The following is an 18,560-nucleotide window of genomic DNA, read 5'->3' as shown; positions in this document are numbered from 1 at the left end:
ATGTTCTTGGCTCATAACAAAACTAATTTGCTTTTGCTACAAAGCCCCTGCATTTCTAATAAGCCCCCACGCACATACAAACACACAAGAGCTCGAAGCTGTGTCAAGCCTGAAGCCTTACAAAGAAAAATCCCTATAGAAAAAGCTACAGAAAACAAAATAGCCACAGCCAGACCAGCTTCGGGGTTGACACATGATGTCTTGGTGACTTTCAGTACTATTGATCATGGACCAGCTCAGAGAAATGGTGGTGGCATGGTGTTGTGTAGGTTTTCCTCAGGATCAATTACAGCAGAGAGAGCTAAAAGAGTCGAGTTCCTCTCCAAGTGGGGGAAAAAACCAAATGCACAGGTACAGTATAGGTGGTACCTTGCTCAATAGTAGTAACTGTGAGAGGGATCTTGGAGTCCTAGTGGACAACCATTTAAATAGGAGCCAGCAGTGTGCAGCAGCTGCCAAAAAAGGCAACAAATTTCTAGGCTACATAAACAGAGGGATAGAATCAAGATCACGTGAAGTCTTAATATCACTTTATAATGCCTTGGAAAGGCCACACATGGAATACTGCATTCAGGTTTGGTTGCTATGATGTAAAAGAAAAAAGGTTGAGACTATGGAAAGAGACAAGGAAGAATAACAAAGATGATTAGGGGACTGGAGACTAAAACATATGAAGAACGGTTGCAGGAACTGGGTATGTCTAGTTGAATGAAAAGAAGGACTAGGGGAGACATGATAGCAGTCTTCCAATATCTCAGGGGTTGCCACAAAATGAGGGAGTCACACTATTCTCCAAGGAACCCGAGGGTAGAACAAGAATAGCAATAGCAGTAGCAGTAGACTTATATACCGCTTCATAGGCCTTTCAGGCCTCTCTAAGCGGTTTACAGAGAGTCAGCATATTGCCCCCAACAATCTGGGTCCTCATTTTACCCACCTCGGAAGGATGGAAGGCTGAGTGAACCCTGAGCCGGTGAGATTTGAACCGCTGACCTGCTGATCTAGCAGTAGCCTGCAGTGCTGCATTTAACCACTGCGCCACCTTGGCTGGAAACTAATCAAGGAGAGAAGCTTCCAATGGCTGGAAACTAATCAAGGAGAGAAGCAACGTAGAACTGAGAAGACTTGTTTAAATATTTTTTTTCACCATGTTTTAAAGTTGAGAGGGTATATATACAGTACATAGCATGCTTTCCTGAAAATAAGACAGTGTCTTATTTTCTTTTGGCCCCAAAAATAAGTGCTTGGCCTTATTTTCGGGGAAATTTAATTATTTTAGGGTACAGGAGACGGTGAGCATGGTCATCTCATGGCTGCTGCTGTGTTGCATGTATATGTGTGTGTGTGTCTGTGTGTGTCTGTGTGTGTATTATCTCCCCTATGAAATTATTCCAATGGTGATAATATTCTCCAGTCATCAAAACTGTAAACAAATGAAGAAGACATCAGAGAATAGAAAACACTGTCCCATGGGCACTGGAGAGTAGAAGGCAAGAACACACAAGTATTGTGATTTCAACTGCCCCAAATTAAGTTGTGTTGCTGGAACTCTACATGGCCATTGAGACCTTTTTCAGGATTATCACTACATGCAATAAGAATCAGGGCTAAGAGTTGGGCTTCAGCCTTGCTCTTGACAGCAATATTGAGGCTGTTGTATGCAGAGTAACATGGGAAGCTGCTGCTGGAGGAAGGTCTATACTTAGAGAGCATTTAATGGACAGAATGCTTTTCATTCTCATATTTCCATTCTTCAGAGTGGAGTCTCTGCCGTGTCACCCAGGAGGAGCCATACCTGTTCCAAATGAATGGTACCAGAAAGGGGACTTTGTCATCGGTGGGATGGTGTCAATGGCTAACTACCAATTTAATGAAGTTTCATTTGAGCAGCATCCCTCTCAGGAGTATTTTGGACATCCAGAGTAAGCTATTCTTAGCATTCAACCTTTGTGTTATCTCTATTTGCAATGAATAAAGAGATTATTTTATTTCACAATGAGAACATTCTGTTATGTGGGACAAAGTGTTTTCAGGGATGTTGGCTACATTTTGATTCAATCTGCCACAATGGAAATCACAAGTTCAGTGGAGGAGAGTTAAGAATAGAGTTGGATTGGTCATTCTCCAATTGTGCATGCATATGGGGTAAAGCAACTCTCTGAATTCCAGGAAAAATAATTAGGAAATATTTAATGATATGTGTAAATTCATCCCATTTTCAGCGTGCTAACAAAATTTTACCAACATGTCCTTTCCTTGGTCTTTGCTGTGAATGAGATCAATGAGAATCCAGAAATCTTGTCCAATGTCACTCTTGGCTTCTACATTCACGATAGCTACTACAATGCCATCATGACCTATCGGACCACGATGGATCTGCTCTTCAGATCAGATCAGAGATTAGTCCCCAACTATAAATGTGACACCAGGAGAAATCTCATCTCTATCATAGGAGGCCTCAGCTTGGGAACGTCTTCCTATATCACAGATCTCGTGAAGTTTTACAAGATTCCACAGGTAGGATTTTTTGAAACACAGGCATTAAAATTCCCTCCTTCTTTCCTTTTTTTTCTAAACTGGGGCTATTAAAAATGGTTGTCATACAACCACACAATCTGACTTAATTTTTTGGAAAATATGAAGAGAAAAGATGCTGATATAGTCCCATAATATGTGTTTCTTTTAGCTCACATATGGATCATTCACCCCGCAAGATGCTTATAGCAGAGAGGTTCCCTTCTATTACTCCATGGTCCCAAATGAGTCTTCACAGTACATTGGGATAATCCGACTGCTTCAACATTTTGGGTGGATTTGGGTCGGCCTCATTGCTATTGATAACCCTGAAGGAGAACATTTTCTGCAGATCACGGAGTCCCTTTTTTCCCAGCATGGCATCTGCTCTGCTTGTATGGAAAGAGTTCCATTATTAACCTACTGGGATAAAATTTTTGAGATGGTTAAGAAATTGCAAAATATTTACAAACAAATAATCGATGAGAAGATCAACACCTTTGTCATCTGTGGGGAATCTTTGACCATTGCATGGTTAACAAATATAATTTTTTGGCTTGATCCTGGACACGAGCAGAGTTCCTTGGGAAAGGTGTGGATCATGACTGCCCAGATGGATTATTTATTAACAGGAATGAATAAAAAATGGGATCGGCAGTTCTTTGATGGTTCCATTTGCTTTACAATTCACTCCAAAGAAATTCCAGGCTTCAAGGAATTCTTGAAGTTCATAAAACCTCCTTGGATTCCAGGAGATGGTTTTTTCCCACTTTTCTGGGAACAAGTCTTTGATTGTTCATTACCATCCCCTTCTTTGACCGATGTGGACAATCACATATGCACCGGAAAGGAGAAGCTATGGGACATTCCTGGGGCTCTTTTTGAGGTGGAGATGTCTGGGCACAGCTATAGTCTCTATAATGCTGTCTACATATTGGCTCAAGCTTTACATGCTCTCTTCTCACTTCGATCTAATCACAGGTATTTTTTGAGGCATAAATCATCAGAATATCAAGAATCAGAGCCATGGCAGGTGATTTGTGTATTAGTAAATAGTCATTTGTATTAGTAAATAGTCATTTGTATTAGTAAATTGTAATTTGTATTAGTAAATAGTAAAGTACAACATATGGGTATTTGATTCAGACTGGGATCTACAGCTGACTTTGGACCATCAGTTGTCGGCTGTGACCAGGGGGGCATTTGCCCAGGTTCGCCTGGTCCGCCAGTTACGGCCCTACCTGAACCGGGAGGCTCTCACAACAGTCACTCGAGCCCTTGTGATCTCTAGGCTGGAATACTGCAATGGGCTCTACATGGGGTTGCCCTTGAAGTGCATCCGGCGACTGCAGTTAGTCCAGAATGCAGCCGCGCGAGTGATAGTGGGCGCACCACGGTTCGCCCACATTACACCCATCCTCCGCGAGCTGCACTGGCTACCTGTCGATCTCCGGGTGCGCTTCAGGGTATTGATGACCACCTTTAAAGCACTCCATGGTAGTGGATCTGGGTACTTGAGAGACCGCCTTCTGCCGATTACCTCCCTTCGACCGATTAGATCGCACAGACCGGGCCTCCTCCGGATTCCATCTGCCAGTCAATGTCGACTGGCGACTACACGGAGGAGAGCCTTTTCTGTTGCAGCTCCGACCCTGTGGAACGATCTCCCCGTTGAGATTCGTACCCTCACCACCATCCAGACCTTCCGCACGGCCCTTAAGACCTGGCTCTCCCAGCAGGCCTGGGGATAAGCTCTTAAATTACACGCCCGAGTGTTGACTGTTGAATGCAAGTTGGTGTTTTATTATTTATTTTGTTTATTCACTGTTTGTCTTTTGTTATTGCACCCCCTTCCCGTGATTGTAAGCCGCCCTGAGTCCCCTCAGGGAGAAGGGCGGCCTATAAATCTTAATAAATGTAAATGTAAAAATGTAAAATGGGAAGTGGCAACTACCATACCCAAATGGGTTTGAACATTGGTCTATTAATGATATTTACTTGCCTCCGTCTAATTTCAACCCTGTAATTTTGGGAAATGGCAGAAGCAAAAGATAGCTGATATGATGGACTATGGTGAAGGAGCAATTTTCTTGGAAGAAGGGAACACATTTCAGAAACTGTTTGCAGGAGAGAGAAGAGGCAGCACAGCCTCAAACTTTAGAGGAGACAGAGGAAGAGACTTAGAGTTAATGTTCTCCTTTTAATCCTGCTACTTACCCCTCTTCTTCTACCTTTTTAGTTTATTATGGCCCTGTTTCTAATGGGTCTTCCAAAATAAATACTAAGTCATCTGTGAACACTTGTGGTTTATACTTTTCCTTTTTTACTTCCATACCCTTTATCTCTGTATCCTGACTAATGTTTCTATTCAATACTCCCGGTGTCATTGTAAATAGCAGGAGAGACAGGAGACATCCTTGTCTTGTATCTTTCTTAATTTTAATTTTGTCAGTTATGTCTCCATTTACTATCGCCTTTGCATTTTGTTTGTAATATATCACCTTGATCATGTTAATAAATCTCTCCCCAAAGTGCAATAGTTGTTTTTGCTTTGTAGGGCAGCAGTATTTGTCGGTGGGGTTAAATAGTTTTACGTCATCAGCGAAGAGGATGCAACGGCTTATAATATGGTTGCAAAAGTCATTTATGTAAAGCACAAAGAATGTGGCTCCTAAAACGCTGCCTTGGGCTACACCACTCTTAAGTGGTGCAGGGTTTGATAGGACACTCCTTATTTTAACTACTTTTTGCTGTTTGACAGGAACACAGCTATCCACTTGTGCAGGGATCCGGAAATGCAATAAAGGGATTAGTTTTAACAGTAGCTTGTCATTAAATCAAAGATTTTACAGAAGTCTATATCAATTGCATCTATTGTTTTATCCAGGTCTAGATGTGTAGATAATGGTTTTTAAATAATTTTACCTTTTACTGAAGATAACTGAGGAATGCTGCTTTGCTTAACCAATTATACTTTAGTACTTATGTCCTTAGCAGCTGAAAATATTACACAATAAAAAAAAATGGGTGGAAACAAATTTGGAAATTGCTTCTCTAGTTTTTCGTATGTCTCTTCCTAGGCAATATGAAGGACTGGGTTCAAAAAGATATGGAAGGCTACAGTACACCTAATTTTTCATTTGACTATTGTTCAAACTGAAATATCAGAACTTGTTATTCCCATATGCAAAAGATAGCAAACAGGTTCTCAAGAGGTTGGAGGAATGGACTTTGCATGTTTGCAGAGTTTCTCCATCAAAAGTATAGTACAACTATGATGAAATTACTCATACATTTCTATTGTTTTTCCCTCTTTTATAATTCTGAATCCTATAGCTCCACCAATTTCTCAGAGGCATGAAATTCAACAATTCTCTTGGAGAAGCTCTGACTTTTTATGATCAAAAAAAGATGGAAGGTGGATTTGATATTGTAAACATAGTTGCCTTTCCCAATTCCACTTTCCAGAGACACAGGATTGGAAAAGTGGATCCTGATGCTGCAAAAGGAGAGGAATTAGTCATTAATGAAGACATGATTGTTTGGCATAGATCATTTAACCAGGTATGGTTTCAAAAGAAATTTTATGACCATTCTCCTGTGGATTCTTTTGACTTCGAAATGTAATGTTCTCCTTCCAGGCAAACCACGACGAAGAGTCAAATGAGAAAAAAATGACATTCAAACATGGAAAACTAACTTCACTAATGCCTGGCATATTATTAGATTTCTCCCAAACAGTAAACTGAAAATGTGTCAGAAAATAAATGCATTTAAATGACTATATTTCCTTGGTTGAATGAAACTTTGATGTGATTTAAAGCAAATTTGCTACCACAAAAAGCGGGAGTCAAGCTGTTCTCCAAAGCACCCGAGGGCGGGACAAGACGCAATGGGTGAAAACTAATCAAGGAGAGAAGCAACTTCGAACTAAGGATAAATTTCCTGATTAATTAAAGAGTGGAATAACTTGCCTCCGGATGTTTTGAATGCTCCAACACTGGAAGTTTTGCAGAAAAGATTGGATAACCATTTTCTGAGCAGTGTAATGTTTACTGGCTAAGCAGGGGGTTGGGCTAGAAGACATCCAAGGTCCCTTCCAACTCTATTATTCTATTCTATTCCATTCTAAACTTGATTGATTCAATCCATCACTTTTTCAAATCTGTGTTCAAACCTGGGATGGATTGACTCAATACTTCTGGTCAAATGGATGGTTTGAATTAATAAAACATATGTTGAAATTCTCACATGGATTTAATTAAACAAAAACTGGAAATCCAGATCAATTGTGCTCAAAAAATAAAACCAGAAGGAAAATTGAATGTTCATAATCTATGTTCAGCATAACATCTGAATTTTCTTGAAAACAATAACTTTTTAAATTCTAATATTTTAATATTGATAACTAGGTGCTTCCCATATCTCTGTGTAATGAATATTGTTACTGTGGATATCAAAAAAGGAAGAAGGAAGGAAAAAAATTCTGCTGTTATGATTGTGTTCCCTGCCCAGAGGGAAAAATCTCCAAAGAGATGGGTAAGTTTACAAATCATTTGATTTTGTTGTTATACTGTCTATTCTGGGGAACCCTTTCAACTAATTAAAATGTCTGATTGTGCATGGATGAGAGTTTCCTTGGAAGCTGAATGGGACAATGAAATCAAATTCATTAATACGTGAAAAATTATAGGTTCTCACAATAGAATTACACATAATGATGATGACCACTCAACAGCAATCACAACAATGTTTTAATCAATCAATCAATCAATCAAATAAATAAAAAAATCTTGGAACTGTTTCAGCTTTATAACCAAGCAACCATCATAATGGAGAATGAGAAACATTGCCAATTTTGAGAATATATGGCATGGACACACAAAAACACACAAAATATTTCAGACATTTTTTTAAAAAGTATGAATAATAAGAAATTACATAAGTGATTCTACAATTTAAAAACTACATATAATACAATGACTATAGTCATTGTATTGGAGGGAGGGAGGGAGGGAAGGAAGGAAGGACAGACGGAAGGAAGGAAGGAAGGAAGGAAGGAAGGAAGGAAGGAAGGAAGGAAGGAAGGAAGGAAGGAAGGAAAGATTTCAGAAGTGATGTCTTGCTATTTAAATTGAAACATTTGGTATTGCTATGAAAAACCTCCGGAGTGGACCAACTAAATAAGGACACTCTTGAAATACCATAATGAAAACAATTTATGAAATTTATGGAAGTGAATATTTATTTCTTAGGAAGAGTGGACAAACTAATGAAACATCTCTCTTAACAATAATGAAAATCCTGTAGACATAATGAGGAATATGATTAAATCACTTGCTACATATCTACCTATTTACCTATTTCTGAGCAATTTTGTTTCATTGAAAAATCCTTTTTCATATTTTTCGCAAAGTGTGTAGCTCTCTTGGATGTGTATTATCTAAATATGTATTTTATGTGTAATGCTGACTGATTCCAATACTCTCTTAATGGGGGTAAACACAAGAAATGAAATATTTAAAAAATCATAGAAAGAAAGCAAAAATAAAAAAAAATATTAAATAAAAAGGGATATATACTTCTCACAGAAAAAAATAATCCTATTTCCTTTAGGGTTTTCATTTGAAATATGTAATTACTCATCTTTTTACAATTTCCTCCTTGATACATTATCTTTCATTTTCACTTTGAATTTCTTGAATATTTATTGTATTCAAGTTTGTTTATTATATTTTATTGTATTTATTTATATAAATTTTGTGTCTGTGTGTGTATAATGTATTTATAAAATATATAAATCTATCTATCTGTCTGTCTATCTATTAATCAATCAATCATCTATAGTATCTATCTATCTATATTATATACATTTATTGTATTCAAATATTATAAGAATTTGTTCAATACTTATGTACCATATTTTGAAATCAGGTGAATATGATTCAATATTCAATAAATCAACCTGATTTTGAATATGGAAATGATCACTTCAGATATTCACAAGTCTTCATTGGAGCATTCCTTATTATAGGAAGGCAAATAAAGATAAAATGGATTTTCATGTGGTTTGCAATTTTCCTTGTGTATAATAAAAGTAATATTTGACTTAATATCACAACACACAAAATATAGATAGGGAGACGTTCAAATGTATTTTCATACTGTAGATGCTATATTTGGTACAAAGCCATAAACATCAGGATGTGGATCCATATGAAAATCATTAATTATCATTCTTATGAACCTGTATTGATATTTTTTTTCTTTTTAGACGCTGTTGCTTGCTTTCAATGTCCTGGTGATCAATATGCAAACCAGAAGAAAGATGGATGCATCATGAAAACAATTAGCTTCTTGTCTTATGAAGAACCTTTAGGACTCATTTTAACCATTGTTGCCACTTTATTTTTCCTCACTACAATATGGGTGTTGGGAGTATTTATTAAACACAAAGACAGTCCTATTGTGAAAGCCAACAACCGAGATCTCACCTACACTCTCCTCATCTCCCTTCTGCTTTGCTTCTTCTGCTCTTTGCTCTTCATTGGACAACCTGGAAGAGTCACCTGTCTCCTCAGACAGTCTGCATTTGGACTCACCTTCTCATTGTCTATCTCTTGTGTGTTGGCCAAAACCATCCTTGTTTCTCTTGCCTTCAAGGCTACCAAGCCAGGATCTCGGTTGAGGACATGGGTGGGGAAAAGACTAGCTGTTTCTATTGTCCTTCTCTGCTCTCTATTCCAAACAAGCATCTGTATTGTTTGGTTATCCACCTCTCCCCCATTCCCAGAATTAGATGTGCACTCAATCACTGAAAAAATGGTTCTACAATGTAATGAGGGGTCAGTTGTTATGTTTTATTGTGTCCTGAGCTATATGGCCTTCCTTTCATTTGCCAGCTTCATTGTAGCTTTCCAGGCTCGTAAACTGCCTGACACCTTTAACGAAGCCAAGTTCATCACCTTCAGCATGTTGGCTTTCTGCAGTGTGTGGGTCTCCTTTGTGCCAACCTACCTGAGCACCAAAGGAAAAGCCATGGTGGCTGTGGAGATCTTCTCCATCTTGTGCTCTAGTGCAGTACTTCTTGGATGTATCTTCGTCCCCAAGTGCTATATTATAGTATTTAGGCCTGGTTTAAACAACAGGAAACAATTGATAAGAAAAAATGTTTGAATATCTTTTTCCATCAGGGGTATAGTGTCTCCTGCTTGAGCAGGGAGTTGGATGAGAAGACCTCCAAGGTCCCTTCTAACTCAATTATTCTGTGTTCAGTATTCTCTATTGACACCTTTATTGCAAATGAAGACAAAACTTGGAATCTAGAAAAATTGAAAATAAGAATTTTGAATTCATTCACTCTATTACAGTGGTTCTCAACCTGTGGGTTGGGACGCCTTTGGGGGTCGAACAACCCATTCACAGGGGTCACCTAAGACCATTGGAAAACACATATTTTGAAAAAATATGGAAAACATAAAATAATCTCTTTTTTTTAAAATATACTTTTTTATTTTCCATTTTCCTAACATATAATCACATGTATACTATTACATAGCCAATATCCTATTGTATTAAGTAGTAATTACATCAGTTCCTCTTGCTATCAACGCCCAGAAAGATAAAAACCCATTATTAGCTCTTCTGCTCTCCATACACCTCTTTCTTCTACCTCTCTCCTACCTCCTTTCTTCCCTCCATCATCCTTTTCTACTCTACTTCCCCTTCCTTTCTCCTTCTACTCTCTCTTCATTCCACTCCTCCTTATCCTCCTCATCTTCCCCCCTTACCCTCTCTCCTATCCCTCTCTTCCTATCTTTCTTCTCTCCTCTGTTTCCCACTCTTCCTCTCATTCACTTGGTGTATTCCTCTCATTCACTTGGTGTATTTCGGCTTCTGAGCAAACTCCATTCTATGTTGATGGTATTTATGCTTCCATATCAATATACTTAACATATCTTAGTTTTAAAGAAAAAATAAGAGAAGACATGTGCAATCATATTACTTTAAAATCTAACACCCCTAGTCAAGCCTAATATACATCCCACCCTCCCACCTCCCCCCAAACCCCCAGCCTTCCCTCCCCTGACTTCCCAGAACCCATACACGGTATAAATCTTTAACAAAAACAGTCTAGAATATATTTGAAAAAAGAATAGAAAATTGATAACATCTTTAAATTGAACTTAGCTCCTCCTTACGCTAACTTCAAACAATTTATATCATTTCTGATCTTAATCATAGGCTATTTGGAATTTCTTAGTCCCATTTTTATTTTGTATAATATCGATCCATTTTTTCCAGTCTCATTTATATCTATCGTTTGAATGGTCCTTAAGATATGCAAATATTTTAACCATCTCGGCTAAATTTGTGATTTTCAATATCCATTCTTGAATTGTAGGCAAATCTTCCTTCTTCCAGTATTGCGCCACCAACAATCTAGCTGCAGTTATTAAGTGCAAAATCAAATTAATCTCTACAGCTGTACAATCAGTAATTATACCTAACAAAAATAATTGAGGAATAAACTTTATCCTTTTTTAAAGAACATTTTGCATAATCCACCATATTTTTTATCCAAAATGCCTTAACCTTTTTGCAAGTCCACCATATATGAAAATATGTAGCGTCAAGAGAATCACATCTCCAGCATTTGGGTTGTAAGTTCGGATACATAGAAGCCAACTTTTTAGGATCTAAATGCCATCTATAAAACATTTTATAAAAGTTTTCTCTCAAGTTTTGGGCTTGTGTAAATTTTACATTTCTTACCCAAATCCTTTCCCATGTATCCAACATTATTGGTTCTTCAATATTTTGAGCCCACTTTATCATACAGTCTTTAACTAATTCTGTTTTGGAGTCCATCTGTATTAATACATTGTATACTCTCTTTATATGCATTAAGCTTTGATCTCTTATTTGTTTAAATAAATTATCCTCGACTTGCATAAAACCAATTTTTTGATGTGTTTTCCACCTGGCCTGTAGCTGTCCATACTGGAACCATGTTTGAATTACCTTTTCCTCTTTTAATTCATCCAAGGATTTTAGTTGTAATACACCCCTTTCTAGGGTAAGAAGCTGTCTGTAAGTAATTATATCCTGTTTTTGTACTATGTTCATATTTTCTATTGCATGTCTAGGAATTGCCCACATGGGTATCTTATCATTTAATTTGTATTGATATTTTTTGCAGACCCGCAGTAAAGCATTCCTTAAAATATGACTTGTAGAATTCTTGTCCACTTTTTAGTTATATAGCAAGTAAGCATGCCAGCCATATACCAGATCATACCCCTTGATATTAAGTATCCTATCATTTGTTAAATTAATCCAATCACTAATTACAGATAAAGCTACTGCGTCGTAGTATAGTTTTAAATTGGGTAATTTCAAACCTCCCCTCTCACACGCATCTTCCATTATTTTTAGTTTTACTCTCGGCTTCTTCCCTGCCCATACAAATTTATTAATACCCTTCTGCCATTCTAACAGGTTCACATCTTTTTTAAGTATAGGTAGCTTTTGGAAAAGAAATAAAAATTTAGGTAGAATATTTATTTTCACTGCTGCTATTCTTCCCAGCCAGGATAACTGTAACTTTCCCCATTTTTTCATCTCTGTCTGTATACTATGCCAAAGTGGTTCATAATTATACTTATATAACTTCCCGTTTGAGGTTGAAATATGAACTCCTAAATATTTGACCTTTTTAACTATTTCGCATCCTATCATTCCTTCTAGTTATTCCTTTTGTTTAGTATTCATATTTGTAGCTATTATTTTTCTTTTCCCTAGATTAATTTTAAATTCTGACACTTGACCATATTGATTAATCATATTCATTAAGATAATACTAGATTCCTGCGGTTGGGTTAATATTATAACCAGATCATCCGCAAAAGCACATACTCTATATTCTTGCTGCCTAATCTGAATTCCCTTTAGGACCTCCAAGCCGCGTATTTTATTCAACAATATTTCCAATGTTATAATAAACAGTAATGGGGACAAGGGACAACCCGGTCTTGTACCTTTTTCAATTTGAAAAGAATCTGTTAAACTTCCATTAACTATAATTTGAGCTGTTTGCTGTTGATATATTGCTTTAATTGATTGTAAGAAACGTTCTCCTATTTGCATTTTTTGCAATGTTTTCAACAGGAATTGCCAGTTAACTCGATCAAAGGCTTTCTCAGCATCCAGAAATATGAGCGCAGCAGGAATTTGGTTATTCTTTCCCAAATATTCTAGTGCATTAATGATTAATCTTACGTTACTTCTCATTTGTCTCCCTTGAATAAAACCTATTTGATCATTATGAATCAATTGTTGAATAACCAACATTAACCTATTTTTGTAAAGATTTTATAATCTACATTAAGTAGTGATATAGGTCTGTAGTTTTTGGGTTGGGTGATATCTTGGTCTTCTTTGGGTATCAGGGACATAAAAACTGTCTTCCAAGATGGAGGTACCTTACCTTCCATTTGAATCTTATTAAATAATTCCTTAGAAGGTTCTACCATTTCTAATTGTAGATTTTTATAGTAAGCCGCTGTCAAGCCATCTGTACCAGGTGCCTTCCCTGCCTTTAACTGCTTAATTACCTGTAAAATTCCCCCCAAAGTTATTGGTTGATTCAATCTTTGCCTCTGCTCTTCTTTAACTATGGGTATTTTTTATTTATCCAAGTATCTCTCTATATCTAGACCTTTAATTTTGTCACCCTTGTACAACACTGTAAAGAATTCATGAAAGACCTTTCGAATCTCACCCTGTTGAAACACTTCTTTCCCTCTGTAGTGCAATTTGGCTATGTTACGAAAAAAAATTTTTTTCCTAATCTGATATGCTAACCATCTACCACATTTATTTGCATTGCAAAAAGTGTTATGTTTTGCATATAACAGACTAGTGGCTACCTGGTCTGAGATTTAACATATTAAATTGGTCTTTTAATAAGGTAATTGCTTCTTTAATCTTTATATCTCCTGGTTTTAAAGTTAACTCTTGCTCTTTTTTCCTAATTTCATCTTCCAGTTCTGTTCACTTTACCCCTTGTTTACGTCTATGTAATCTATTTAGATTTATCAAAGCTCCTTTCATATACGCATCCCATACAATTTCGATAGATGTACCCTTATTTATATTAAAAACAAATATTCTGTTAACAATTTTTACATTTATTAGTATATTTCTCATATCTAAATAAATTTTCATTCAATCTCCAAGACCTTCTTGCTTGCATCACCCCTCCCAACTCCATTCAAACTGGATTATGATCTGATAAAACTCTGGCACATATCTTTGTCTTCTTCACCCTAGAATGCAAATCATTGGTAGTTAGTATGAAATCAATTCTGGAAAAGGATTGATGTCTATCAAAAAGAAGGTAAAATCATATTCTTCTGCATTTCTTTCTCTCCAAATATCTCTCAGTTCAAAATCATCCATCATATCGAAAAAGGACTTAGGTAGTTTCACTCACAGTTGAGTATTTGGCCAAGAAGCCTTCTTATCTTTCTTAGTGTCCATAACACCGTTCCAGTCACCCAAAAGTATGCAGGACCTATAATCCCACTGTACTAATTTGGCATGAAGCTTTCTATAAAATCCATCTTGTTGTTGATTGGGAGCATATATTCCCAGTAGCAATGTCCTTTTCCCTTCTAATACCAAGTCTATTGCAATATATCTTCCGTGGGGATCTGCTTCAATTAATTCAGCTTTCATATCCTTCCTTAAGTATATAACTATACCATTTTTCTTCTCTGTAGCAGAAGCTATAAAATGTTGTCCAAATCTTGTATTAATCAGCTATTTTTGATCGGTTGATCTAATGTGAGTTTCTTGCAAACAAATTATATCATTCCTGAACTGTTTAAGATAGTGATATATTTTCTTTCTTTTCTGTGGGAAAAGATGAGGAAAAATACTATCTTAGGGTTCCATGTTGGTTGGCCCCTTTGGAGGCCTTAATGCATCCCAGTGTGTTTAATTGGACAAGAAACATAATATATAAAGACATTATGACAGAAAATGGCAACATGAAAACAAAGATGGAATTGGAGCAGCAGGGCAGGAATCTGGAATGGTGGTAATATTTACAGATTAGAAATAGGTTTAAAATTGATAAGGTACAGTTTGGGATCTACCCAAACCCTCAGGGGCTAGATAAGATTTTGTTTGGCAGAGATAAGAAAATGTTATCGAAGATTTATCAATTTTTGACCTGTCAAGATGTTAAAGAAGAGATGGATTAAAGCCTTCTAATAACTTGGGAGAAAACCTTGGCTATGAGATTGAAATGGGCAAATGGTGGGATCTATGGAGTAAGACTATTAAACTTACAATATCTACAGCGTTTAAAGAAAACATATACAAGATGGTTTATAGATGGCATTCCCCTCCCCCAATGAGGTTAGCCAAAATCTTTCCTGGGTTATCTCCACTGTGTTGGAAATGTGGAAGAAGGGATGGTACATTCTACCATATTTGGTGGTCTTGTACTGAGGCCACGAAATACTGGAGAAGGATTCAAAACTGGCTAAAAGAGGTTACCGGGGCAAGCATGGAATGGAAACCCAAGAATTTTTTACTAAGCATAAAACCAGAAAACATGAGTAAATCTATATGGCATTTTAGCCGACATATAATTGTGGCCACAAGAATAACCTATGTGCAATTTTGGAAATCTACTACCATACCATTGGAAGATGCCATAATTAAAAAGATCTATGAATGTGCAGAAATGGACAGAATGACGGGTTGGCTGAGGGACAAAGGAGAAACGGAACATTATCTTAGCTGGAACCTATGGTATATATGGGCGACAAGGAGAACAGCAGGGACTTAAAAGGGGGAAAGTTAAATAGCAGTTGTTAACAATGGGAACTAAAAGTGAACACGGGTATTGTAACAGATCCCTGAACTATCGTCCAGTCTCCAACCTCCCCTTTGTGGGGAAGGTTGTTGAGAAGGTGGTAGCCTTTCAGCTCCGGCGGTCCTTGGAGGAAACCGATTATCTAGATCCCTTCCAGTCGGGATTCAGGCCTGGCTACAGCACGGAAACTGCTTTGGTTGCATTGATCGATGATCTCTGGAGAGCCAGGGATGGAGGTTATGCCTCCGTCCTAGTGCTCCTTGACCTCTCAGTGACTTTCGATACCATCGACCATGGTATCCTTCTGCGACGACTGTGAGAAGTGGGGGTGGGAGGCACTGTCTTACGGTGGTTCTCCTCTTACCTCTCGGACAGGTCGCAGTCGGTGTTGGTCGGAGGGCAGAGATCGACCCCTAGGCCCCTGAATTATGGGGTGCCGCAGGGTTCGGTCCTGTCCCCCCTCCTGTTTAATATCTACATGAAGCCGCTGGGTGAGATCATTCGACGGCACAGGATAAAATACCATCAGTATGCGGACGATACGCAGCTGTATCTGTCCGCCCCGTGCCAACTCAGTGAAGCGGTTGACGTGATGTGCCAGTGCCTCAAGGCTGTTAGAGACTGGATGGGGGTTAACAAGCTTGTACTCAATCCAGATAAGACCGAGTGGCTGGTATGTTTCCCTCCTACTAATTGGCCAAGTGTTCCATCTCTCAGGCTGGGGGGGTCAAACAGTACGCCCCTCAGACAGGGTTCGCAATTTGGGAGTCTTCCTGGACCCACAGCTGACTTTTGAACACCACTTGTCGGCTGTGACCAGAGGGGCATTTGCCCAGGTTCGCCTGGTGCACCGGAAGGCCCTCACAACAGTCACTTGCGCCCTTGTGACCTCTAGACTGGACTACTGCAACGTGCTCTACATGGGGCAGCCCTTGAAGAGCATTCAGAGACTCCAGCTTGTCCAGAATGCAGCCGCGCGAGCAATCGTGGGTGCACCTCGGTTCACCCACGTAACACCTATCGTCCGCGAGCTGCATTGGCTGCCTATTGGTCTCCGGATACGCTTCAAGGCGCTAGTCGTCACTTATAAAGCCCTTCATGGCATTGGACCTGGGTACTTGAGAGAGCGCCTGCTGCCAATTACCTCCACTAGACCGATTAGATCCCACAGATTAGGCCTCCTCGGAATTCCATCCGCAGGCCAGTGTCGACTGGCGACTACCCGGAGGAGAGCCTTCTCTGTGGCTGCTCCGACCCTCTGGAACGAACTTCCCGTGGAGATTCGAACCCTCACCACCCTCCAGGCCTTCCGCATAGCCCTTAAAACCTGGCTGCTCCGACAGGCCTGGGGCTAAAGAGCTGTTGCCCCCGTCTCGAATGGTATGACTGTCGTGTTTTAAATGATGCATTATTATGCGTTGTTTTTAATCTTTGTCTGTATCCCCCTTCCCTGGTTTGAGTTGTGAGCCGCCCCGAGTCCCCTTCGGGGGAAAAGGGTGGCATATAAATATAATAAACAAACAACAAACAAACAACTTTGTAACGAGAAGATGCTGCTTAGAGACTAAACAATGAGGAAGGAAAAAAAATTGGGCTGTGAATGACTGCCACCGCGGGGGAGGGGGGGTTGTATGTTTAAAGTTGTATTTGTATTTGTATGTCTTATTCTTTAAAAAATGTATAACCAATAAAGATTTTTTTTTAAAAAAAAGCCACTTTAAGGAGCTCATGTGTGTGTGGGGGGAATATTCTGGGATGGACCCAGAGCTCTGGGGGAGAAGGAGAGGCCAGAGTGGGGTCCAGCCTGATCCATGCAGGGAAAACCGGCCCTCCTGGAGGTTGGAGCAAAGAAACTCTCTTCCTGCTTCAGTCCTTCATTCTGACCAGACAAGGAGTTGGTGGGCTTCACACAACCCCCCACCCATGGGGGAACAGCAGCACCCACCCTCTGGGTCCCAAGCAAGCCAGCTACGGACTGGGGTCTTGGCCACAGAGGCAGCCTGGGGCTCCCCCACCCTATTTCCCACCCTCTGTCATTGACATGGGGCAGAGCCCCTCACCTGCCCTGCAAGGGCAGAGGGATATCTCTCTATGGGGCAGATCAGGAGGAAGAAGCACCTGGCTTCCCCAGGCAGAAATTGGCAGCAGAGGCCCAGGCTGACTTCATTTCCACCCCTGGACCCCACCTGCCCCACCTGGCCTGAAGGTGCCCAGGGCTCACCTGGGAGCCCCACCTGCCCCCACCTGTGATGTCAGAGCTCCTCTCCCTCCCATCCAATCCGAAGGAGGGTCCCTCCCTCAGAGCCGAGGTGGTGCAGTGGTTAGGGTGCAGTACTGCAGGCCACTTCAGCTGACTGTTATCTGCAGTTTAGTGGTTCTAATCTCACCGGCTCAAGGTTGACTCAGCCTTCCATCCTTCCAAGGTGGGTGAAATGAGGACCCAGACTGTGGAAGCAATATGCTGATTCTCTAAACCGCTTAGAGAGGGCTGAAAGCCCTATGAAGCGGTATATAAGTCTAACTGCTATTGCTATTGTTATGCAAGCTTTCCGACAGCCCCTAAGCTGCCCAGAGCAGATGGGATGGGTGGGTGGCTTCCCCTGCCTCCCTCTCCCCAGACCCACTCCCTCCTTGCCCTCACTAGGGAGGGGGAGGATCTTCTGCAGACCCCTCTGGTCCTGCAGGACCCCTGGGTGCCCCCTCCTCACAGCACAACCACCTGCAAAACTCTCTCCAAATTCAGCCCATTGGAGGCCGCTTGACCGGCAAGGAAGAAGCCAGGTGCAGGGAGGCCATCTGGGTGTGAAAGTGATCAGAAAGCCCCCAGGTGAAGCTGACCCAGAGATCTCGGCAAGTCTGTTCAGAAGAGGTTGCCATTGTCTCTTTCCCAGGGCTCTGAGAGTCTCCTAGCTGGCTTAGTTCCCAGAGCAGGACTAGAACTCAGGGTCCCCTGGGATTTCACAACCACCACACCCACCTGACTCTGGTGAGAGCCACACAACCCACTTAATCCAGTCATTCACCAATGGTCGCATTCACATGTGCCACTTTTAACTATGGTTTGCTTGCTGAGGTTAAACCTGTTGGCTGAGGAGTCAGTGGATTGTGGGAACTCCGAAGTGGAGCAATTCATCGGAGAGTAGCTGAACAATAG

General features: G+C 39.9%; 1 protein-coding gene across 1 annotated transcript; it reads left to right on the top strand.

The window, feature by feature from the left end:
* On the top strand, nucleotides 1-9,690 carry LOC148046752 (vomeronasal type-2 receptor 26-like). The gene is made up of 7 exons (XM_087714926.1): nucleotides 1-326; nucleotides 1,758-1,922; nucleotides 2,223-2,517; nucleotides 2,687-3,547; nucleotides 5,851-6,078; nucleotides 6,927-7,053; nucleotides 8,789-9,690. The coding sequence occupies exons 1-7, from the start codon at nucleotides 1-3 to the stop codon at nucleotides 9,688-9,690; spliced, it is 2,904 nt and encodes a 967-aa protein (XP_087571052.1).
* Nucleotides 9,691-18,560: the final 8,870 nt, after the last annotated feature.

The sequence above is a fragment of the Thamnophis sirtalis genome, unplaced genomic scaffold, assembly GCF_051295495.1.
Source record: "Thamnophis sirtalis isolate CommonGarterSnake01/CBP01778 unplaced genomic scaffold, rThaSir2_p1.2 scaffold_4, whole genome shotgun sequence".
Lineage (NCBI taxonomy): Eukaryota > Metazoa > Chordata > Lepidosauria > Squamata > Natricidae > Thamnophis > Thamnophis sirtalis.
This window is presented reverse-complemented; position numbering and strand designations above follow the sequence as displayed.

Coding starts and splice junctions, on each gene's coding strand:
- LOC148046752 (XM_087714926.1), top strand. CDS start 1: ATGTTCTTGGCTCATAACAAAACTAATTTGCTTTTGCTACAAAGCCCC. Junction 327..1,757: donor AGAGTCGAGTTCCTCTCCAA/GTGGGGGAAAAA, acceptor TCCATTCTTCAG/AGTGGAGTCTCTGCCGTGTC. Junction 2,518..2,686: donor AGTTTTACAAGATTCCACAG/GTAGGATTTTTT, acceptor TGTTTCTTTTAG/CTCACATATGGATCATTCAC.